The 26175-nt window shown below is 36.9% G+C and overlaps 1 protein-coding gene and 1 long non-coding RNA gene across 2 annotated transcripts in view; both read right to left on the reverse strand.

The window, feature by feature from the left end:
• Nucleotides 1-26175, reverse strand: part of RANBP9 (RAN binding protein 9) — a 90440-nt gene that overhangs the window by 24837 nt on the left and 39428 nt on the right. The window contains exons 3-5 of the mRNA XM_053223170.1: nucleotides 12864-12916; nucleotides 11816-11983; nucleotides 7565-7587 (exon numbers count right to left, since the gene is read on the reverse strand). Of these exons, the coding sequence (XP_053079145.1) occupies nucleotides 7565-7587; nucleotides 11816-11983; nucleotides 12864-12916 (244 nt within the window). The remainder of the gene's footprint in view (nucleotides 1-7564; nucleotides 7588-11815; nucleotides 11984-12863; nucleotides 12917-26175) is intronic.
• LOC128315692 (uncharacterized) lies at nucleotides 116-7558 on the reverse strand. Its single transcript, XR_008298736.1, has 2 exons — nucleotides 313-7558; nucleotides 116-257 (listed from the first exon to the last, which is right to left on the reverse strand). It is a non-coding gene; the product is annotated as an uncharacterized LOC128315692 (long non-coding RNA).

A 26175-nucleotide genomic window follows, 5' to 3' on the forward strand; every position in this document is an offset into this window, starting at 1 on the left:
CCATATGCTCGACAAAAAGTAGCACTTCCTATAATCTAATCATCAAGAAAAAGTCTAAAGCCACCTAAACCACCTGTTTTATTCAGAGACGGTGTGGCATTATACTTCTAATAAGCAAAAACATAAGTCTTGCTCTTAAGAACATGTCACATACTAGTTACACGTTAATTCAAGTGTAAACACATTAATTCAGATTTATGCTTTCATATATGATATGTCTGATGCATTTTCTAGAGACTTCATGAGAAGACTAGTTACTACTTACTACTAGTTGTACTAGTAGTACTAGTTGTACTAGTTACTACTAGTTACTAGTACAACTCTATCTGGGCAGGCGCCACTTTAAGTTTACTGATTTCATTTCTCTGTGCATTTGGCATGCCATTATAAAGGGACGGTGGTAAGAACTTAATTATAAGTAAAACACACAGTGCCATTAAGAGTGGGGTCTGTGTATAAAAATAAAAGACTCAAATGCACACGTTTCGAGAGCGGAAAGGGATTTCAATAATCAAATTCACAGAGAAATGCATTTAGATCTATTCCAAGATTCTGAAGCTAAACAATCAAGTTTAATAGCTTCGAGTATGCAAAAAATACAGGAATCCTTTTGGGTCTATCACTAGTTGTTATACCTAAAGGGCGGATGAATTACTGAATGTCTACTAAATAGCAGGGTTTAAGCGCAATAATAATCCTGTGAAATCATTATTATTTGCATTACAAAGATAAAGAAAGTGAGGTTTGGGGTAAATTAACTTGCTCATGGTATGCATCACGACACAGGAGGGACTGGAACACAGATTAATCTGACAACAAATCCACGTTTAGTTTTACTTTAGTTTTAACTCCAAGGCTTACTTCATCTTTATTCTCTGTATTTATGCCTCATTTCTTTGCTTTAATGGTTATCACAAATATTTTCACTACAAAATTGGGTAAAGATTTAAGAGCGGATAATTGGACGTAAATATGAGATGCTTAGATATATTTCACAGCAAAAAGCTGAGAGGATGTATTTAACAACAACTCATCGATGATCAAGCAACCAAAATCAGAAACAAATGGAATACTGTGTCAAAATACTGAGTAACAGAATTGCACTGGATTCAGGAAATAAATGGTGATGCGATGTACGCAAATGCCCGCATTCCAGATCAACCAAACTAGCAAGTGTTTACAATTTTAAGCCAGAGATAAGGGAGATACTTGTTCCAGCCCTCTCATTTCACCCCCCAGAAAACTGAGACCCAGGGAGTGGCAGCACACATCTCTGAATGAGACACATAAAAGAAGGGACGCAAGCCTCTCCACTTTTGGCACACGATTCTTTCCACTGAACTCCAGAACCAAACTTTGACATACCTTAAAACAAAAGTATATAAAGCCAAAGACTGTTCATACAGGCAACAACAGAGTGAAAGGCAATCCCATTTGTCAAGCAGAATGTGATTCTGACATTCAGCACTGCCCAGAGACGCTTTAAAAAGGGTGTGCTAATCTAAATTTTCCTGGCGAACTCGGGAAAATAATCATATCAACACTAGAAAAGAAAATCAACATTCAGAAACACTCTGATAAAACTGTGCCATAACACAGATTAAGACTTCCCTATGACAAAACATGCCATAAACGTCAAGACAATAGACTTTATGGGGAAAAAAATCTGCTACACATGTAAGAATCAACATTCCCAATGTAAACAATATTCTCAAGATACAGGACAAAGATTAAAAGGCCAACTCAATTGTTTTTAAAGTGGTGACAGCTATACGCGCAATTTGCAGAAGAAATGTAAAATAACAATGAAAATATGAAGAGACACTTAACCTCACTGGCCTTCCTAAGATACAAATTAAAACAAGAAGAATTTTTTGCACATTAGATTAAGATTTTAAAAGCTAAGAATACCCAATGTTGATGAAGGTTGAGACAGTAAACCCTCTCATCCACTGTGCACAGCAATGTAAATGGATATCATCTTTTAAGAAAGAAATTTGGCAAAATCTATTAAAACTGACAGAGCAATTTCACTTGTAAGAATTAAATCCTACAGAGAAACAAACATAATGCCCTGACGCATTATTTTAATGGAAAAATATTAAAAAGAATGTCCATTCACAAGTGGTATTACATACCACATTCATCGAAACTCAGACTCCAATAATTGTAAGACATACCATCATTTTACGTCTAAGAAAAAATACTTCCAATTAAATGTGGCAGGCCACAGATTCTAAGATGCACCCACATTTTATAAAAGTCAAAACAGAAGGGTGCCTGGGTGGCTCAGTCAGTTAAGCATCTGACTTCGGCTCAGGTCATGATCTCACAGGTTCGTGAGCTCGAGCCCCACACTGGACTCTGCGTTGACGTGTGGAGCCTACTTGGGATTCTCTCTCTCTGCCCCTCCCCCACTCATTCTCCCTCTCAAAAAGAAACAAACTTAAAAAAATAAGTGTCAAAATATGAAAATATGTGCATCTCAGAAATTGTGGTAGCGCATCATACAATAAGATATCAAAAGCAAGCAAAAAACAAGAGTAAAAAATTTGTATGCTGACACAGAAAGATGTTATATTCCTAAATGCAGAAAAGCAAGCTAGAGACTAGTACATAAACTATGACCTCACCTCTGCTGTAAACATTTAAATAATGGACATACTGGCTAACCTAAATTCAGAAACAGACCTGGAAGGATATATATTCAATGCAGCCATCATGTCTAAACAGGCAGGAATTTCGAGAAACTTCTCTTTTGTACCTTTCTGTATTTACAAACATTTATTATTCAAATACTTAACACTGTGTATTACTTCTGTAATCAGGACGTGATAAAAAACTAGAAGTGGTAAAGTCAGTTGGATTCAATGAAAAGTAACAGTATTTTTTATACCACTTACTCAACTTCAAACCTGAAGAATTGAGGAGAAAGGAATGGCTTAAGTGGCTAAACTATACATTATAAAAAAAAAAAAATCTAATAGACTAACTTGCTGGACTACAGGTTTCTAGAAACAGAATATAGCAACACAACAGTTTTCAGTATGGTCACTGAGCTGTGCAACCATCATCACTACTTAATTTTATGACATTTTTATCACTAGCAGTCACCTCCTGCTCCCCATCCTGTAACCCCTGACCGCCACTCGTCTACTTTCTGACCCTATGCAGCTGCCCATTCTGGACGTTTCACACAAACAGGATTCATACAATATGTGGTCTTTTGTGACCGTCTTCGCTCATTTAGCAAAATGCTTTCAAGGTTCTTCCGTGATACGGCATGAATCTAGGTTGTGGATTTATGTAAAACAATGTTTTCTAGGAAACTTAATAAATTAAAAAAAAAAAAAGATCACCCCTTCTCATGTAGAATCAGACAAAAATGAAAATAAGTCTCTATGAAGAGAAACATAGATCTCATAATTTCTATTAACCTATTAAAGATATTAAAAATAATATTCAAAAACTAAATACACACACAAAATCAAATTCAGTAGCATAATCTCGTTCTAAAGATGTTTTCTAATGAAAAGAAATGAAATGAAAAGAAATGAAAAGAATAATGTTATCTATAAAAAGTAGATTTCAAATCAGCCTAAAGAGCTGGAAAATAGCATCATTTTAAATGAGGACAGCTTCTATAACAAAAAAGAAAGAATTTATGTAATCCCAAAGTGAATTAGTTTATAGATGGATATTTCTCCAACTGGGGAGGTGAGCTGGGGAAGAAAGATTATTCTGGAAAAGATGTAATGTAGGGTTTTCAGAGCCATGTAAACACCCTAGGTTCCGTGATAAATGGCATATAGTCTCAACTTTTTTTTCCTGTAAATACACTCTCTACCAGGATTTAATGCTACAGCTGGCCAGTGAGAGATCACAGGTAGAGAACACAGAAACACTTCTTTGGTGGGGCCCTTAGGGGAAAGATTCACTTTTCCTTTCCTTTTCAAGGAGTGGAATGGAATGCTGTGCTGCATGTGGAAGTCCCAGCAGATCTCAGAATCCTAAGAATAAAAAGCTCTCAGAACCACTATATTGAAACAAAACAAAACAAAACAAAACAAAACAAAACTTGTAACACTACCCTAACTACCACTTTACCCGCTGTTGGTAAAAAGTTACCACCAGTTAATTATAGACGAGGCAAGAAACATAACCAGTGATTCTAAAATGGGACAAAAATAACCAGAAGGCAACACAAAAATAGTCAACATGTCTACAACCGGCGAGTCTTTTCCAAATTGTCACCACTCATGAAAGTGAGGAACAAGAGCTCATAAAACATCTGCTTGTTCCGACAAGTTGGTTCTACTTACTTTGGGTCACAAAAAGAGGAAAAAACGCCCCCAAACACCCAACCAGCTAAACCCTTTGGCCAACTGCAGATGAAACTCAAGTGTTGCCCGAAGCCTCTGCGATGGTTCTGAGCCACACCGACCTGCGTGCCAGCATCCACAGCTGCACCCCACCCCAGGCCCCTCCACAGATGCTCTTCTCTGAAGCCTCCCCTCCACGAGTCATGTGATCCCCAACTTGTCCACTCACGGTGTACCTCTCCCTTTATGTTAACTTGTTTGGCTGTTCCTGAATCATTCTCACCAGCAAATAAACATCCTAGTAAATCAAAAAATCTTTCACTGCTCCCACTTCTGCCACCAGCCACGACAGCCCACTTGTTTCCTCCCTAGTGCAGTCAAATTCTCCACCAGGTTGTCCGTACTCGGTGATTCCCCTCCTCCTATTCTCTCTTAAACCCTTTCCAATGAGGATTTCCCCGTCACTCAGTCGGCTGAAACTTCGTCAAAGTCACCAGCGACCTCCACTCTGCTTAAATCCGCCGGTCAATTCTCAGTCCTTAGCTTATGGGATCTATCACACGGACATCTGACACAGCTGCTAACTCCTTCCTTCTAGAGAGGTTTTTCTTCACGTGGCTTTGTGGACACACTCGCTTTAAGTCTTCCTCCTACCTCACCCATTGCTCCGTCTCAATCTCCCTTTGCTGCTCCCATCTCTTCTCCCAAACATGCATGCCCCTTCTTCTCTGCCTACACACACTCCCTTGTTGACGTCACAGTCTCGTGACTTTAAATTTACATACTGAAATGCCAAAGACTCCCAAGTTTTCGTCTCCAGCTCAGATCATGCTCTCGAATGCTGTATACCCGGCAAGTCCATTTCACTTTTCCAAAACTGAACGCCAGATCTACCCCCACTCAAAGCCTGCTTCCCTTACACACAGCCCTCTATCAGTAAGTGACATCGCCATCCTTTCCGTTCCTCGGGCCAAGAATCTCCAAGTCCTATCCTCTTTCTCATACGTTCACATCCAATCCATCAGAAAATTCTCTTGCCTCTGGCTCTCAGTTGGGGTTTTGTTCAATCATATTGATTTCTGTTTTTTAATTTAACTCTTTACCTGGAACTTACTTTGGAACAAACACAAGACAAAACCCCAAGATGACATGTTTTTTCAAAAAAAGAAACACCTTGGGGCGCCTGGGTGGCTCAGTCGGTTAAGCGGCCGACTTTGGCTCAGGTCATGATCTCGCGGTCCGTGAGTTCGAGCCCCGCGTCGGGCTCTGGGCTGACGGCTCAGAGCCTGGAGCCTGTTTCCGATTCTGTGTCTCCCTCTCTCTCTGCCCCTCCCCTGTTCATGCTCTGTCTCTCCCTGTCTCAAAAATAAAACATTAAAAAAAAAATTTAAAAAAAAAAGAAACACCTGTTCCATCACTGTTTATTATTAAATAATGCTTCCTGGCGAGCATGTTGATTTTAGACTCCAAATTCTCCTTGGCTTAGCAGAGTTGTTTTCTATTATAACTTCGATTTCTTTCTGGGTTTTTTTTCCTCCCCTAAAATTTTCTTCAGGAATATTAATAATCTACAGGTCAGATGACTATTCTCTGCCTCTGATTCTCCTGCCACTTTTCTCAAAACTTCTCGGAAACTGGAACGTGTCTTATCATCAGTGGCACCTTACATGTGTCTGGTCAGGCAGCTGTCGCTGTGCCCACAAGAGTGTGAATTTGTTAAAACAATGTTTTTCCTGGTGAAACATGGATAACTGCAATTTTAGTCAACAAGTCATGAATGGACCAACAAAGAAAGAAGTATCAGAGTCCTGACTGTTGTCAGAAAACCTCTGGTTAGTACCTTTTGGTAATATTAAAAAGGGCTGTCATCAGAGCCTGCACAATGGCACCAGGAGCTTAGAAGAAAATGCCAGAGACGTAATGGACAGCTCTTAAGAAATGTTCTTGATGGCCCAGAAGCCCCCATCATGTAGACAACCAGATGTCAACTCTAAAAAAGTGATTTCAAAGGTTGGACTCTTGACATTAAGTTTGGGGAATACCTCAATCAATCTATATTGCATATCTTATTGTTTTTAAGTGTGCAATGAGTGATATGGATTAAAAGCCTCTATTTAAATACGCTAAGAGATAATTCAATAAATACAAAATAAAAATTCTAAGTGACAAGAAAGCATCGTGTCGTTGTTTGTTAGGTTTTTTTCCCTTACTGTAGTGTGATATATACATGATGCACATGACAATGGACAGCCTCTGACTCGACAATGTATCTAGAATCACACCAGTTCTCACATCTCTAATGAGGGGAGTCACCATCACCTCCTGCCTCAATTTCTCAATGGCCTCCTCACAGGTCTGCTTGCTTCTACCCTTCCTCCCTGTCCCTGTCTAGGTCTCAACCAGCAGTCAGTGACCCTTTAAAACTTAAGTTATACCTCAAACCCTGCAGGGTCTCTGCCTTTCACTCACAGTAAACGCCGAGTCCCTACAATGGCTCTCAAGGCCTCTGTGATCTAGCTCGTCCTCTCCCACCATGACCTCTGACTCACCTAGCACTCTCTGTGCTCCTGCCTCAGTACGGCTCCCCTGACTGTGCCCTCTGCCTGTGCCCTTCTCTACATACCCATTCAGTTGACTCCCTCACTTCGCCACAAGTCTCTGCTCGAGACTTATCCTGAGCAAAGGTGAGCAAACCGTACAGCTCCTCTTCTGTCTTTGCTACGCCCACGTTTTCTTTCTTTAAAAGGTACTTAAAATAGGTTATAATTTACTTGTTTTTTAATGAATTGTTTATTCTCTATTCCCCAGCGTGAATACTTCAAGACAGAGACCTCCACCTGTTTTGATGAATGACGTATCCCAAGCACAGAACCTGTCACCAGCAGGCACTCAATATACAACTGCATTAATAAATGACCAGATCTGTGGCACAGCCACCTGCTGAAAAGTTCAGGGATACCAAGTGAATGCAGTGACATTACAAGGTGTAGTCTAAGAATCAATCCTGATTTATTTTTTTTTAGCTACAACAAAGTTCCCTTGTGCCGTGGCACCCAGAGCAACTTGGGAGTTTAATTTCTAAAGTGCACAACAGCGGTGGCTACAGAAAGGATCTCTATTCTACGCATGATATTCTAAAATTAATAATTATCAGTAAGACTGAATTCCACACATGCTTAATACTAGTTTAAATTCTTTTAATTAAAAATGCAAGACTGCTTGTAAAAGAAATTATGTCTTACCGGTAGGTCGGTGAAAGCAATACCTAAAAAACAAACAAACAAAAACCAAAAAAAGTGGCATTAGAAATGGTTTTTCAAAGGCAGACAACAGTGACAAAGCTGAACTGAATTTATAACTGAAAACAAGGGAAGGAATGGCAAAGGAAGGAAAGGAAAAATTTAAAGGCTAAATATAAAATAATGAGACCAGCATTTTTCTCAATAACACCAACAGAGGTTGGAGTGAATGCTATCTCCTCTCAAAGTCCACATCCTTCTTAGTCACACACCAAGTTTGTTTATGGGGTACCATTTTGAAAAATGGTTTTAGATATATCTCCTAGGCTATGTGAGGACCCTTGCAAGAATACTGGTTGCATGACAGTGACATCTGATTTTTGACCAACACCCAAGCTGCTCTATGCAGTCTCATCACTTAATCTTCCTCACCTGAGTTTCGTTTTTCAGTAATTCGAGGGGGGAGGGGAGGGGCGCGGAGATTTCTTTTGTTCCCAAGAAAAAGAAAAGTGAACAATGCAAAATACAGTATTTGTGTTTCCTTAAAAAAAAAACGTTTCCCATGAAAGTACATTCTTAAATAACTTGACTATTCTGTGACAAAAGTCAATTCCCCATTCAAAGAATCAAGATTTACACGGTTGAGAACTTCTCATGAATGTCCTGGCAGTAATTTGAACATAGTCATGTTCCAAATATACTTGAATAACGTGACGTCACTGGAGTAAGTCTACTGGCATCCCGAAGTGATGACTTAATAATCTCTCTTCAGGTATTTAAATACGTTACTCGGCGGAAAATAAAATAATAAATAAACCAAACATTTCTGTAGGGTCTCACTGATAGGTTTAAAAAAATGAGCTCTAGAGAAGGAGGAGGAGATGTTGTTGGCTAGTCAGTTAATCTCAGTTCTTCCAGTCTAAATACACATTAAAACAAAGCAAAAAAAACCCAAACCAAACCAAACCAAAACAAAACAAAAACCCACACCAATACCATGACCTCTCTGGGACTGATCATCATCTAAAAATTGAGGGCGTTTCTGTTAAATTATCTTTATGGTCTCTCCCCACGTGAGGTTTTATGGCTCTGTAATTGTGCTATACCATCAGAAAACACAATTATCTGATATTAAAGTAATAAAACAGAAAGACTATATACATCTCTACTCGATGGCTTTTAGTAAATGTGTAGAAATAGTGTTTTGTAGTCAAAGTCTTATTTTTATGACTTTTAAAAACTAGTAAATTCATGTTGGCTTGTCAAAAGGCAAACAAAGCTGGAGGTTCCCCCAAGTCCCCTGTAAAACATCCTGATCATTTTTGGCTTCATTAATAAATGGAAAGCAAAGGGACTACAGGCCAAATATGAAAATTTATTCTAAAATTTTCAGAAAACTAAACAGGATACGGAAAACATCAGAGAATATTTTAGTTGCCATTCATATCTTTACCATTTGCCATAAATTAGCAGCCTGATAAATTATTTTCCTCAAAGATGTCTATTATAGCAAAGACTGTCTACTTTTATAGTTTCAGCAAAAGTTCCTTTTTGTTATTACCGAAATCTTCAGTCTTTACCAAAAACTCGAATGGAAAAACCCAATTCCACACATGAACATTTTGAACGTGGCCAAACCCAGCTACCACAACCTGTACACATCCAGACCACAGGAAGATGCCACTGTCACTAGTATAATTATTGAAATTTCACACAGAAGACACTTTTTTAATATTTCTCATTTTGTGACTTGGCGAGAGGTTTTCCAAAAAGTGATCTTCAGTTGATAATATTCAATAAAACAAGTAAAAAACTTTCCCAATTAAGTTAACCTGCATACCGAACTGTTTCTCCTTTACCTATTTCCTCAAATAAAAACTTCTCCATTTCTATTTCTATGATCAGTAAATATCCAGTTTTGAAAACCTTCACGAAACAGAAACTAAAGACGTATCAGCTTTGGGGTAGAAATTATCCACTCCAGGAAGTACACAACGACACTGTGGAAATAACATTTTATTTTCTAGATGCCAGTATTCGGATCAAAGTTACGTAAGCACACTTCTGTAAAGACAGTACGTATGTTCTGCTCTCCAGGCCGTATGGCCTCTGTCACAACTGCTCAATTCTGCCACCGAAACAGGGAAAGCAACCATACACATTACACAAATGAATGGGTGTGGCTATGTTCCAATGAAACTTTACTTAAAAAAAAAAAAAAGGACAGGAGACCAATCTGGACCATGAGCCATGGTCTGCTGACCTCTGTCCTAGAGGAGTCATTTTTTACCAATGGACTTCCAGCATCTAGCCCAGACCCTGGCAAACAATGATAATAAACAACATTTAGTGCATCCTCACTATGTGCCAGGCAATCACCTCAGAACTTCGCATGCGTCATTTCAGTCGACTTGAACAACCAAAAAAAGGTGGGTATTACAGTAATCCTGTTTTACAAATTGAGGCACACAAATACTAACCTGCTAAGGTCACAAGGCCTAAGCCAGGAGACAAACGCAGGCAACGAAAGAACCCATTTCAATCGCTCTTATACTGCCTCTCTGTGGGCCTAATAACCATTACTTTTAGAAACGAATCATGACAAATGTCTCAAATTTACTTAAAATTAGAATGTGATCCCATCACTGAAGTACCCTTTTCCTAAAAAGCATCTCACATTTTAAAAACTGTTTCTTATTCAAGAGAAAACCTCAACATAAATGTTTGTGAAACTCGAACAGGAAACTGGCACATCACCTATGATCTTTCCACTGCCCAAAATAGAATTTTTTTCTCTGGAATAAAGTTTTAAAAACATGTCTTCCTTTGCATCTTTGAATCGAAAGTCATACCTCAAAGCAGATTTCTCCTAACTTAAGACCAAATTATCTGACGTGAGCAAGGCCACTGAGACCATCCCAGTTAACTGCTTTGATAAGTCAGAGCCAAAGCAGTTATTAACAAAGAAGCTGAAGAGGCTGCATCCTTCTGGAAACTGGCTGGCCACAGCAACCCAACCTTAAACACGCACATTTTGCCTGGCGTCCTGAATCAACGTTCCTGTACCAAGGACCATATAAGGGTCTAGTATGGACTTGGAATGACCTTTTAGTCAGGTAACACAGGGCTTCAGGATCAATATTAAAAATTGGAAGGAAAAGATTGAAGCCATGTATAAATGTGAAGACATTAACTGCATACCACGAAGATGCTGAGACACTAGAAAGAAATAGCTATTACCAACATAGCAAAACACTTAGAATTTCCCACGATGAAACGAAAGACACAACAGCTTTTGTGTTCTATCAAAGAACATCTCTTATTTGCCTACGGACACTATTTGCAGTCTAATTTTTCAATACTGTTTATGAGCCAACTGAAATTTCTGCCTTCTGAAGCTACTTATTACTTTTTGCTTCCTTACGCTTTACCTCATCAGAAATAATTTGCTTTGAGCCAAGGATTTTTCAAATAATGTGAAACCATTTTATTTGTGAAAGCATCAGTCTTACCATTCTTTCCTTATACTTTCTGTATAAAAACGAAAGCAAAAAGACTTCTAAGAAAAGCGAGTATAACAACCGCATACGATTCGGAATTTGAAGTGCTGTGGGTGAATACGCAACTAAAAAAGCCTAATTTCCTACTCGTCTTACAATGGACAGGCTTCTTCGTGTTTCCATTAACCTGTTTATTGTGTATTTGCCATCTGTCTTTTATCCGTAGAAATCCTGTTATTTTTTTCCTTTCAGTTCTGCTCCTTTCTGCAGAACTAACTTGTAGCCATCATCCTGCAGTCATCACACTGTTAGCAGGCTTGACCTTTCAGTAGGTCACGGCCTTTGGTTTGCTTGATAGTACCAACCTTTTCCTTCATTATTCCCCCATACAACACTACCAACTGACAGCCCTTCTCTTCCCCTTAGCACCTGTTACCTAGAGACTTCAGTCATGCTACGAAGTGTTTTACTCAAAGCAAAGCAGAGAACACTTAGCATTTACTTCTATTACTAGAATAAACACGTGAGCCCCGGGGATTATTTTCACAGTTATTCCCGTACATGTGATACAATGTGGCCTTCACAGAATACAAATTTTCACCGTTTCCTCAACCTCCACCTGTAAGGAACAAAGAAATAATGTCCACGGGCAACTATTTATAATAGAGAACTACATAATAAATGTGACTACCATGCTATAAGTACAATAATCACAATATTCGGTTATTTTACATGCAATACATTATCTTAGTACCTAAACTATGTCCATTCTTGGTGTAGAAGCAGGTATTGTTGATAAGGTTAACACAACAGCCAATGACATCACCAGTCGTAAAAGTTGGTCCATAAGGTTGTCCCGTTCCAGAAGAACAAAATGAATGTCCATCATCCCCATGATAACCATATGAATGTTTATCCCAGCCTAAAGAGAAAGTTCCAGCACATTTACAATGAAAAGTCAGGTTCCTCTGTACGAGAGCTATTCACTAAGATTACGACAAGCAAGAATGGTACAACAAACAAGAGCACAAAGATAAATTCCCAAATGTACATTTAAATTCTCAACAATTACACCACATGATTTCTACATTAAAATACTGCTCACAACACTAAGGAAAATATGCCACACAGAAGACTAAAACATGCGTTAAACACGACTCCTACCATTAAAAAAAAAAATCACATTTTCCGTGCATATTTCCTTTGCTAACAGACCAAAAGAATTTTGCTTTGATTTGGCTTACACACACACACACACACACACACACACACACACACACACACACACACAGCATTTAGTATAAAAGATTTTTCTATTTTCAAAAAGTTTCCCCCCAAATTAATTTTTTAACATTGGTAAGTGGGATACCAGAAAATATAATCCAAGAATCACTTTCACACCTTCCTTAGTTTACTTTTCCTATTAGCCTACATTCCCAGAACATTAAACAAATGACAACAGGTTAAAAGCCAGGATTGTGCTGGGTAGCAAAGAGAACCAACCAATCACATGAAAATAGTTAAAGTAGTTGATATGGCTATATACTGGAAGTTAAAATACCAAAACAAAACAAGCAAAAAAACCAAAAAACCAAAAAACAAAAAACATGCATAGTACACGTAAGTTTTGCTAAATAACATAAAATTTGAATTTTTTAAAACCTCTCGGCTTCCACTTTGAACTCGTAATACACGTGATTAAAAACACAGAAAAATCAGTATTTAACGATTTCAAATTATTACTTCAAATTTAACCAGAAAGAAGTAGTTGTAAGACAGTACTATAATTCAATCACAAGTACCTGGTAGTCTATTCATGTTCACACCTTGAGCAGAAAGACCAATTCCCATGTAACTGTTAAAAAAAGGGGGGAGGGGGGAGAAAAGCATGTTATTATAACCATATATGTAAAAAAATTACCCAACACCCTGAAACACCAGAACCCAGCCCAAGTTGAAACTCCTAGGACAGCTACAAAAGTTATTACAATTCATTAAATAGCAAAAAGGACAATTTAAGCACAATAAAACCCAGATTCACAGTAAATTCCTACAGTATTCATTCATAAAGACACCCCAACTATTAGAAATAATTATGCACTCTACTAACAACTAGAAAAACCTTTCAACTTATCCACACAAATATTTAGGATTAAGACTTCTAATAAAAAGTGTAGGGGGACTTGTGGAAGAAAAAGAAAACAATAATTAGGAAACAAATATATTTCTGAAAAGACACAGTAAAGATCTAGACCACAAAAAAAAGGAACACAGATACAGATTTAGAAAAAAAAGGATGTCAAATTCACATAAAAACATCTGAAATATTTAATAAAAGTACATTTAAAAGCATTTTTAAAAGCTTATGAAATATTAATAAAACCTATAAAGACAGGAGAAAAGTGGAAAAGTATAAAGCAATACACCTGTAAATATGGACACAAAAAAACCCAACAACTAAATAAAACAGTAAACAGAATCCAGTTTGTTAAAAGGCTAATTGACTATGATTGCACCAGGATTTAAAATGGCATTTGACAGGATGCCTTGGGTGGCTCAGTCGGTTAAGCATCCGACTTCGGCTCAGGTCATGATCTCACGGTTGGTAAGTTCAAGCCCTGCGTTGGGCTCTGTGCTGACAGCTCAGAGCCTGGAGCCTGCTTCAAAATCTGTATGTCCCACCCCTTCCCCCACCACTCCCTCATTCTCTGCACCTCACCGGCTCCTGCTCTCTCTCAAAAATAAACATTAAAATAAAATGTCATTTGACCAATTTCAGCTACATTTCTAATAAAAACTCAAGCAAAATAAGAGTATAAGGAAACTAAAATATGACACACTTCTCCCCCCCCCACCCCCCGCCCAACTCTAATACAGGAAGATATTCAACAGTAAACCCTGAAGCCATTTCCATTAAAATCAGGACATGGAGTTGTCTACAACTGTTAAACACTGTTTTGAAGTTTTCAGATGATTTAATAAAAATAATAAAAAAAACTAGTATAATATATTAAAAGATATAATCTTTACCTGTAGTCGCTATGATTATATACATAGAAAACCACAGAGTCTACTAAAAGCTTTTAGAATTACAGTTGACCCTTGAACAATGCAGGGGGTTGCAATACTGACCCCCATGCAGTCAAATATCCAAGTATAACTTGATTCTCCCTAACTAATTGTCTGCTATGGACCAGAGAAGCCTTATCAATAACATGAACGGTCAGCTGACACATATTTTGTATGCTATGTGCATTATACACCGTACTCTTACAATACAGTTGTTAAGTGTCTAAAGAAAGAAAATGTCAAGGAAATCATAAGGAAGAAAAAATACATCTACTGTGCTGCATTTATTGAAAAATATCTGCATATAAGTGTACCCATGCAGTTTCAAACCCATGTTGTTCAGAGGTCAACTATAATTATTTTGGCAAAGTGACTAGATATGAGACCAACATTTACATTTCTCTTTTAGTAGTAACCAGAGAAAAAAAAGTGGTGTGTGTAAATATACAGTCACAAAACTACAGAAATCGTAAAACAGGAGTCCCACGGCATGAAAACAATATACTAAAATAAAAGCTATAAATACGTGGATATACTATGTATTTGGATAGCCTGACAGTACAAAAAAAGACTATGTTTCTAAAATTAATATATACATGTAATAAGATCTAAGAAAGATTCCCAATGGATTTTCAAAACTAGAATGATTTTGAGAGTATTGCACATATTTTACATGCAATGTAAGTATTGGGAGAAATAAAAGACTTAATAAAGTACAAGACTTAAGTGTTTGAGAAGAAACACGAAGCTGTGAGCAGGGACACGACGGCAGACCTGCAAGGTTCTGGGTCTAGGAGCACCCATTAATGGCTACGAGTTTCCCCTTCTGGGAAAACGACGACTAAAAATGCTCCCCAGGAGGCACATCAGCCGTGCTCACTGCTTAAGACCAAAGACTGGAACAGGCTTCCGCTCCTGAAAGGAAGAGAAGAAAATACTGATACCACTTGTTGCCTTGGCTTAAGCCTACTGGACACTGTGGCCTAGATAAGGCTAGCAGTAGCCTCCTGACTAAACCTGAACAAATCTGTTGAATGATCAGGGACCGAATCTGCCAGGCTGCCAATCCCCCTGAAGAGAGACCTGGAAGACTCTTCTCCCTGCTTTTGTTTGGGGGCCCAGGGGTTAGAAAGTACAAACTATCATAAGGAGAAAATCAGGATAGAAAAAGATGCACAAAATGAAGAGAAACTTTAAATTTTCTAATCAAAATGAGACTACAAAAGCAAAACTCTATAGGATATACCAAACATAGGCCAAGGAAATAAATACAACTGCAACAAGAATTCATTCTAGATGACACAAATAAGTGGACAATTAAGACAGAGGGAACAATTTAAAAAGGACATTTAGGATACGTAAAAGGAAAAAGGAGCCATTAGCACGGAAAATTAAAGCAGAACATCAGTGTTTATTAAGATAGGTGGCTAATTTTCCACAACTGAAAACTATTATTGTTGAATTGAAAGCGCATACACACTGAAGAAGATAAAAATAAACCCGCACGTGGACACACTACAGAATATCGGTAACACTTAATCCTAAAAGCTTCCACAGGGAAGATGCAGCTTATGTCCCTCCAAGAAAAGACCATTAGACTGACAGCAGATTTGCCCCAGCGGCAGTTGATGGCAATAAACAATGGCACAAAGCACTAAAGAACAGTCTAGAACTTAAGGTAAAGAACCTAGAACTTAATGCCCAGATCAAGTTGCACTGAAAATGAGGGCAACATAAGGTATTTAAAGACACTAAAAAGCTAACAGTTTTACTATCCACAGACCCTCACAAAAGAACTACTTCAAAATATGCTTTATCAGAAAGTGAAAAAGTAAAAAAAAAAAAAAAACAAACAAACAACAACAGAAGAAATGCAAGGGTCAAAGAAACAATAATCAGCACAAAAAATGATGATATATGTAACTAAAAATAATTCCTCAAAATACTATTATTTTAAAATTCTATAATCCATACCTAACACGCTAGAATATAATTAACGGTACCTTACATATAAAGACACAGGAAAACATGACCCATATTCAAGAGAAAAGAAACAAAAAACAGAATGACCCTAAGATGATGGAGTGGTTGAAATTAAAATATAAAGAATTTAAAGCAACTCTTGTTACAAGGCTCAAGGACGTAAAGGGAAATATGCTTGTAATCATTTCAACAAAGAAGAAGAAACAATAAAAAAAAAAAAAACCCAAAAATTCTAGAGCTGAAAAATACCTGAAATAAGCACTTACATACGTAACGGCACACTGGAAATGACAAAATGAGTTAAGTAAACACGAAGACAGAGCGATCTGAAGAACAGAGAGAAAAAATGAGGAGAAAAAAGAGTTGCCTAAGGCAGTATCCAAAGGTCTAACATACATGTAACCCGATTCCCACAAGGAGAAAGAGAAAATGGGTTTAAAAATCTGAGAAAAATCTCCCAAATCTGGGAAAAGCATTTATAGATTCAATAATCAACAGGTTAAATACAGGTTAAACACAAAGAAAAGCACACCTATGCACAAGTCACAAGCCAAACTGCTGAAAACTAAGATCAAAGTGAAATAGTGAAAGCAGCCAGAAAAAACAAAAAAAAACCCAAAACCTATTACTGTCACAGGAACACTGAGCTGCATACTCGTGCATTTCTCACATGAAAATAAGAAAATTTTATTTCACAGTAAAATACCTATAAATGCAGAAACTGGGGGAGGGGATCTCATTATATTATCACATTTAAGTTCCTTAAATTCACTGCACTATACAAAATCATGCAATAAAAACCACAGGGCTTATGGGAAAAAATGGGGTAAGAGCATGGCATTCCAAAACTCTAGCAGTAACACATTTAAAAAAGAGAAGAACCCAATTAAAAAATTTTTTTTCAAAAAAAAATTTTTACACAAGCTAAATCGATTAAAATACATAAACACAACAATAAATATAGCATCCTGCACTGCAAAAGACTTGAAGTTCACTTGGGGAAGTGGGTGGCACAGGACTGTAGCTTGTGGTTTATTGTGAAGTGGTGGAAGGAAAGTTCTTTGGCGGGCAAATCTGTAACAGCAGATGTGGATGGGTGTGGCTTGTAACAGGCAGTGAACCAACAGAGTTGGTAGATGTTTGAGGTATGGCAGGACATATAAAAGCAAGTTCGAATTACACAGCAATGAGGGAGTGTCAAGATTTTTAAAGTACATGAACAAGAAATTTATTTTTTATTATTTTTTAATAATATTTATTTTTGAGAGAGACAGAACATGAGGGGGGAGGGGCAGAGAGAGAGAGAGAGAGAGGGAGACACAGAATCTGAAGCAGACTCCACGCTCTGAGCTGTCAGTCAGCACAGAGCCCCATGTGGGGCTCAAACTCACAAATTGTGAGATCATGACCTGAGCCAAAGTCAGATGTTTAACTGCCTGAGCCACCCAGGAGCTCCAATGAATAAGAAACTTATTATTGTGATACTCTGTGTTTAGCAAAGGAAATGGCTATAAAAATTTTTCAGATCAATATATCAATTTCAAATTATAGTTATTAACATTTTAAAAATAATGGTTGCACCAAATATCAAATAACAGAGACTAAGAAGATTAGTTTATATTCCTACTATAGGTTTAAGGTTTAAGTCAATTAGCTTGTTAATTTCCCATCTGTTCTCTCCATTCATCCTTTTCTACGTTCTTTGTATTTTTCTATATTTACCCTTTGTTACTAGCTTTCTGCTGTATGTTTTGATAGTGTATCAATGAACACCATGTGTTAAGAAATGCATCTTTAACACACATATTCTTGACTGAATTAGTATATTTATTACATGATGACAATGTAACACAAAACTTTTAAAGCCCGTTTACCTCTTCCCACATTTTTGTCACTCACTCCACAAGAATGGCACCATTCTTGCTTTGTTTAGTTAATGCTACTTAACTCATTAGACACACAACAGACTTCTCATCAGAGACCATGGAAGCCAGAGGCAGTGGGATGACGTTTGGCAATGCTGAAAAAGCAAACTCTGTAAAGCAAGAATTCTATATAGAGCAAAACTATGTTTCAAAAACAGAGAAACTGAGATATTCCAAAATAAACAAAAACTGGAAGCTTGTCACTAACAAACCTGCATAAGAAATGATAAGGGATAAAAGAAAGGAAACTAGAGACTAACTCAAATCCATACAAAGCAAGGACATCAATACAGATAACTACATAGGTAAATACAAAAGAAGGTATGAATGGTTGTTTCTAAATCTCTTCTCCTACATAAAAAACATAAAAGCAATAACTATAACTCTTTAGGTTTAAATTGCATACAGATAAAATTTTAAGACAATAACAGTGAAAAGAAGGAAGAAATTAGATATATTAGGAAGCAAAATTTAACATACTATGGGAATTAAGTTGGTATTAATCCAAATTATATTTTTATGTTAAGGTATTATCTGAGTAATCCTCCAGAGCAACCACTAAGAAAATAACTCAGAAACTACAGAAAAGAAACCACAATGAAATTGAGAGGTATACTAGAAAACATCTAATTCACACAAAAGCAATAATGGAAGAACACAGAAACAAAAAGATACAACACATGTAATAAATATCAAAATGGCAGACTTAAGTCCGACGTTATCAGCAATGATAAGAAACACAAATGGATAAAGTCATCCAATTAAGAGGTAGAGACTCATAGAACAGTGTTTCTCATTAAAAAAACAAACAAACAATGACATATTGTCTGCGGGGAACACTTTAGATTTGAACACACAAGATGAAAATAAAAGGAAGGAAAAAAGACATACTAAATAGTAATCAAACAAGAAATTAAGTAATCTATTACTAATACCAGACAAAATAGACCTTAAGACAAAAGCTGCTACTAGGAACAAAAGGATACATTTTATCATGATAAAAGGGTCAATACATCAAGAAAACGTAACAATTATACACAAATACAAACCTACCAAGAGAGCCCTATTTAAAGTGAAGACTCCAAGAATTAAAAGAAATACACAAGTCACAATAATGGCTGAAAATTTCAATAACTCACTTTGAATGATGGATGGAACAATCAGAGGATCAGAGGATCAACAACAATCAGAGGATCAAAGGAAATGCAAACTTGAACACAACTGTAAACCAACCAGAACCAACAGACATCTATAGAACTCTCCACCAACCATGGTGAGACATGCTTCTCAAGAGCACACAGAAGAATCTCCAGGCCCTAAAACAAGCCCCTGTAAATTTAAAATAATTGAAATCATACACAGCATATTCTCCAACCACAAAGAAATTAAATTAGAAATCACAAACATGGGGTACTAGGTAGCTCAGTTGGTTAAGTGTCTGAATCTTGATTTTGGCTCAGGTTACGATCTCACCTTTCATGAGATCGAGCCCCGTGTCAGCTCTGCACCGACAGCACCGAGGCTGCTTGGGATTCTCTCTCCCTCTGTTCCTCCCCAGTGCACACACGTGCGCACGCGCGCTCTCTCTCTCTCTCTCTCTCTCTCAATAAATAAATGAACGCTAAAAAAATTTAAAGAACTCATAAATACAATAAAAATTGGAATGTACACAAATATGTGGAAGCTAAACACATTTCTAAAAATTCACAAAGAAACCACAATGGAAATTAGAAAATACTTAGAAATGAAGGAAAATGAAAACATAATACACCAAAACTTATGGGATGCATCTAACGTAGTACTTGGAAGGAAATTTATAGCTGCAGTTTCCTATATTTTAAAAAAAGAAATATCTCAGGGCATCTGGCTGGCTCAGTTGGTAGAGTGCACGACTCTTATCTTGGGGTTGTAAGTTCAAGCTCCTTGTTGGGTGTAGAGTTTACTTAAAAATAAAATCTTGAAAAAAAAAAAAAGAAATAGATCTAATGAATAATCCAACTTTTCTACACTGAGAAACTAGAAAATTAAAACAAAACAAAAACCCCCCAAAACTAACAAACCCAAGCAAGCAATGGGATTAAAAGATTAGAGCAGAAATAAATACAAAAAAGACCAGAAAAGCAACAGAATCACTGAATCCAAAAGGTGGTTCTACTACGAAAGAAAAAGACTCAACAAAAGCAGCAACAAAAGAGCAGTAATTACTACCAAAGTAACAAAAGATTTTAAGGAAATAAAAAGAATTATAAGAAAATACTGTGAAAAACTATATAGCAACATACTACGGAAACTATTTAAAATGGACAAATCCCTAAAAAGTCATAAACTACCAAAACTGAATAGCAATCTTAAAACTTGCCACAAAGAAAAGCCCATGCTCAGATGGCCTCACTGGTGAATTCTACCAAACATAAAGAAAACTGATCACCAATCCTCAGACTCCTCCCTGCAAATTTGTAACAGTTTCTAACTAATTCTACAGGGCCAATGTTACCCTGTTGTCAAAATCAAGCAGATACCACAAGAAAACAAGAGAAAATATCCTTTACAAATATAGATGCTCAAATCTTCGACTAGGAAACCAAATTTGGCAACACACAGAAAAGGACTGTACATCATGAACAAGAGAAATTTATCCTAGAAATGCAGGTTGGCTTCGAAACATAATCAATGTAATACACCATACTTGCAGAATAGAGAATAAAAACAACTTGATCCCTGACACAGAAAAAGAATTAGACAAAATCCAACATCCCTTCTTTACAAAAACACTCAACAAGTCAGGAATAAAAGGGAACCTCCTAACCCGGTAAAAAGTATCTATTACAAAAAATCCACAGCTAACATCGTACTTAATGGTAAAAGGCTAAATGCTTTCCCCTTAAAATCAGGAACAAGAAAAGGATAACCCCTTTTACCCTTTCTATTCGACACAGGACTGGAGGTTCTAGCTTGGGCAATAAGGCAAGAAAAAGAAAAGACATCCGTATTGTAAAGTTAGGAAGAAACATACCCTAGTCACATACAACACAATTTTATACATAAAAAATCCTCAGAATCCTTACCAAAAAACTATTACACAAGTTCAGTAATACTGCAGGATACAAGTTCGATATGCAAAAATCAGTTTTATTTCTACTCTCTAGCAACAATTTGAAAATAAATTTAAGAAAACAATTTCATTTACAACAGAATCAAAGAATATCTAGAAATAAAATTAACAAAAAAGTGCAAGACTTGAACGCCAAAAACTACAAAACGTTATTGAAAGAAATTAAAGAACATCTAAATAAATGGAAAGACACCCACATTCACGGATTGAAAGAATACTGTAAATACTGGTAAGATGGCAATACTGGTAAGATGGCAAAAACTACAAAACGTTATTGAAAGAAATTAAAGAACATCTAAATAAATGGAAAGACACCCACATTCACGGATTGAAAGAATACTGTAAATACTGGTAAGATGGCTAATTAATCTAGAGATTCAAGGCAATCCTTATCAAAATTCTAACTTGCTTTTCAGCAGAAATGGAGAAACTGATCCTGAAATTCATATGGAAATGCAACAGGGCCCAGGAGGACTGATCTATCTGGAAAAACAAAACAAAACAAAAAAACTTGATGGACTCACACTTCAGTGTTAGAACTCGCTATAAAGTTACAGTACTTAGGACAGTGTATTATTACTGGCTTAAGAACAGACATATGTATTAATGCAACAGAACTGAGAGTTTAGAAATTAACCCTTATGTTTATGGCCAAGTGATTAGGATAAGAGAGAGAAGACAATTTCATGGAAAAAACAAGTCTTTGATTTAATGGAAATTGGATGGAAAAGACACAATAGTCTTTCCACAACTGATGCAGGGACTAGATGCATCTAGGCAAAAGAATGAAAACACAGCCATACCTCGACACCATATATAAAATGTAACTCAAAATGAATTAGAGAACATAAAAACTCTTAGACAAAAACACCAGAGTAAATCTTCATAACCTCGGATTAGGCAATAGTTTCTTAGATATTATACCAAAACACAAGTAACAACCACAAAAAGATAAACGGGACTTCATAAAAATATAAAACTTTTGTGCTTTGAAGAATATTGTTAAGGAATTTAAAACAGGATAAGATATATGCAAATAAGCTGTCAGGGACTTGTATTCAGAACACACAAACAACTCTTACAACTCAGCAATAAAAAGAAAACCCAACTAAAATATGGCCAGAGGACCTGAACAGACATTTCTCCAATGAAAATATACAAATAGCCAATAAGTACATGAAGTGATGCTCCATATCACTAGTCATTAAGGAAATGCAAATCGAAATCATTATGAGATCTCACTTGACACACCCCACGAGGACGAGAATCAAGAATACACTAGAATCGTGAATGAGCGTTTAGAACTTTCACAGTTGGTGACAAGGTAAAACAGTGCAGTCACTTTGGAAAACTGTCTGGAAGTTTCTTGAAATGGGGATCATTGAGTTTCTTTCTGACCCAGCAATTCAACTCCTGGTTATCTACCCAGGAGAAACAAAAACATATCCACACAGAAACATGACACAAATGTTCATAACAGCATCATTCCAAATAGCCAGAAATGATGAATAAACACCTACTGATGAATAAACACAATGTGACATATCCTTATAATGGAATATTATTTGGCAAGAAAAAGGAATGGAATACTGACAAATGCCACAGCAGAAATCAACTCTGAAAACATTATGTTAAGATAAATAAGCCAGAAACAAAGGTCACGTGTTGTATGATTCCATTTATATGAAACGCCCAGGGTGTAGGTAAATCCGTGGAAACAAAATAGGCAAGTGGTTGCCTATGATCAGGAGAAGGGACTGCTGAGGAGTACAGGATTTCTTTTCGCGCCATGAAAATGTTCTAAAATTAAACAGTGGTGAGGACTGCACAATTCCGTGAATATGCTAAAAACTACCTAACTTCATGCTTTTAAGGGTGAATTTTTATAACTATGAATAATGTCTCAGTAAGATTCTCATTAAAACATAAACGAGAGGACTTTTGTTTGCGGCGGGAATATGTAAAGAGCTTGGAACTTGTCACTCCCTTCCGCACAACAAGAAAAAAAAGGTGAACAAATAAAAAGGCTACGACGCTGTGTGATTACAGAGAATCAGAGCTTACCATGAGCAGGAGTCTCTGAAGACGGTAACTGGTACGAATACCACCTGGGTGGCTCAGTTGGTTAAGTTTGTCTGACTCCTGATTTCAGCTCAGGTCATGATCTCATGGTTTCTGAGATCGAGCCCCACTTCCGGCTCTTCACTGACAGCACAGAGCCTGCTCGGGATTCTCTCTCTCCTCTCCTCAACACACACACACACACACACACACACACACACACACACACACACACACACTCTCTCTCTCTCTCTCTCTCTCTCTCTCTCTCTCTCTCTCAAAACAAATTTTCAAAAACTAAAAGGTAACCAGGAATTCCTGAAGGCAGAGTATAAACTAGCTTGAAGCTTTAAAACTGCTAATGGCCCAGTCTTCCAGAAGCCTCCACACTTGGATGAGTTTTACCTTGTCACCAGGTTATCACCCAGGAGCAAGAAGAGCTCTTCAGTTCTGTCCACGGGAAGGGGAAAAGTAACCATTCAGAGATAACACCCAGAGCAGTGTGTCCCCTTTAACAAAGACCTGCCTTCAAGAGAAACTACTTTATCAGAACCTTATTTGAATTAGAAAAAGAGCATTTAGACAACGCCAGTTCTTGTTAGCCTTCCTGACTGAAGAGAAGGGATTAAAAAAAAAAAAAAAAAGACTAAAATTCTTCTGAAATTCACAGGAAAGGGACACTAGTCCACTATAACAACTGAGATTTAGTCATTAAATCACAGACCGCTGCCTTTCCCTGGTACCTTATCACCACATCAGCAAGGCTCTAGTGTAACACTGTAACAGTCAATTACAACTGACAGAGGTGCAAGACACAGACTCTATTTAAGGAGTTTCTAGGGAAACCCCAAATAAGAGTGACAACAAAAACAAGGAAACCAGAGAAAAATGAAGCCCCTGACACAGTCAAACAATACATACACCAAGGAAACATTAAACACAACTTGACTCCTAGCCATGGTATAAAACATCACATAAAGATCTATTTACCTAAATTTCTATTACCCAATAAATCATGTAACATTCTCAACAACAACAACAAAATCACACTGCATGTTAAATAGCAAGAAAAATACAATCTGGAGAAATAAAGCAAGTATCACAATCAAACTCAGGCAAGGCAGAGATTTGGGAATTTTCAAACTAAGAATTTAAGATAGCTGTGATTAATAGGCTGTAGGCTATAAGAAATATTTTTTTAATGCTAGAAGTTAAAAACATTATTACAAACAGTGCTCTTGATGCGTTCATCATTCGACCAAACACAACTGAGAAAGCCAGCAGTGAGCTTAAGGATATGTTATTAAGAACTTCCCAAACTGAAATGCCAAGAGAAAAAAAAGGAATAAAAAGATCAGAACAGAACATACAAGAACTGCAGGACCAATATAAAAGGTGTAACACACACATAATGGGGATACCAAAAGAAGAGGAAAGAAACGAGTATTTGAAGTAATAATGGCTGGGAATTTTTCCAAAATTCATGACCAGCATGAAACCAAAATTCCAGAAAGGTTACAGAACACTAAACAAGATAAATACCAAAACATCAACACCCAGGCTTATATTCAAATTTCAGAAAGTCAAAAAAGAAAATCTTGAAATAAACTAAGGGCACAACAAAACAAAACCTCACCTATAAGGAAAAAGGATAAGAATTACATGTTGACTTATTCTCAGAAACCACGCAAGCAAGAAGAGACTGTAGTGACATACCTGAACGCTGAAAGAAAAAAACTATTCCCCTAAAATTCGATGTCCAGCAAAATTATCCTTAAAAGGTTAAGGACAAATACTTTATTAGACAATCAAAAACTCCCAAGAACTGCCAACAGACTTGCCTTGCAAAAAATATTAAAAGTTCTTCGGAGAGAAGGAAAAAGTATTGGGGAGAAACTCAGATCCACATAAAGAGAGAATCAGGCAAGAAATAAATGAAGATATGATAAAACCTTGCATTCTTCTCATTCTGAATTGATTTTAACTGTTGGAAATAAAAACAGAGACAATAAATTGGGTAATTACAGTTTATGGACAAGTGAAATGAGTGAGAGCAGTATTATATGAGATGGGAGGGAGGAAGTGGTTATAGTGTAATAAAGAACCTGTACTACCTGTAAAATGGTAAAGTGTTTTTCGAAAATGGACTTATACTCATGAAAATGACTACTGCAAACTCTGAGGCAACTAGGAGAGAAAATGCAATCATAAAAAAATGCTCAATTAAAACCGGAGGAGGAAGAAAGCAGATTTTTCTTTTGAATAAAGGCAACAAGGAACAAACGCAATGAACAGAAGACAAGTACAAATAGCACTGACACTAATCCAGCTACAACAGTCAGTTTCAATGTGAGAGGTCGAAATATATCAATTAAGAAAACTGCCAGTTTGGATAAGGAAACAAGCCAAAGTATATAGCATCTACAAGAAACCCACATTAAGTATAGGTACACACATAGATGGAAAGTAAAGGGACAGAGAAAGGCATACCGTGCTAATACCAATCAAAAGAAAGCAGGACTAGCTATATTAATTTCGAAGCAGATTTAACAAGGAAAACTATCAGAACTAAAGAGCATTTCATAACAATAAAGAACCAATTCTTGAAGATATAATAATCCTTAATGTTTAGGCACCAGTAACAAAACATCACAAGATGTATGGCAAAAACTGATGGAACTCCAAGGAAAAATAGTTAAATCCACTATTACAACTAGAGACGTCAACAAACATGCATTAGTAACCGGCAGACACAGAAAAGAAGCAAGCATGTAGTCAAACTCAAAAACATCATCAATCAACTGGTTTTCATTGACATTTATACACAATACTTTATCCATTAACAGCAGAATACCCACTCTTCTCACGCTCACAAGAACATTCACCAAGACAGACCACCTTCTGCTCCAGCAATCGTGCTCCTAGGTATTTTTACCCAAATAAGCTGAAAACTTATGTCCAAAC

Source organism: Acinonyx jubatus, chromosome B2 (genome assembly GCF_027475565.1).
Source record: "Acinonyx jubatus isolate Ajub_Pintada_27869175 chromosome B2, VMU_Ajub_asm_v1.0, whole genome shotgun sequence".
NCBI classification, from domain to species: domain Eukaryota; kingdom Metazoa; phylum Chordata; class Mammalia; order Carnivora; family Felidae; genus Acinonyx; species Acinonyx jubatus.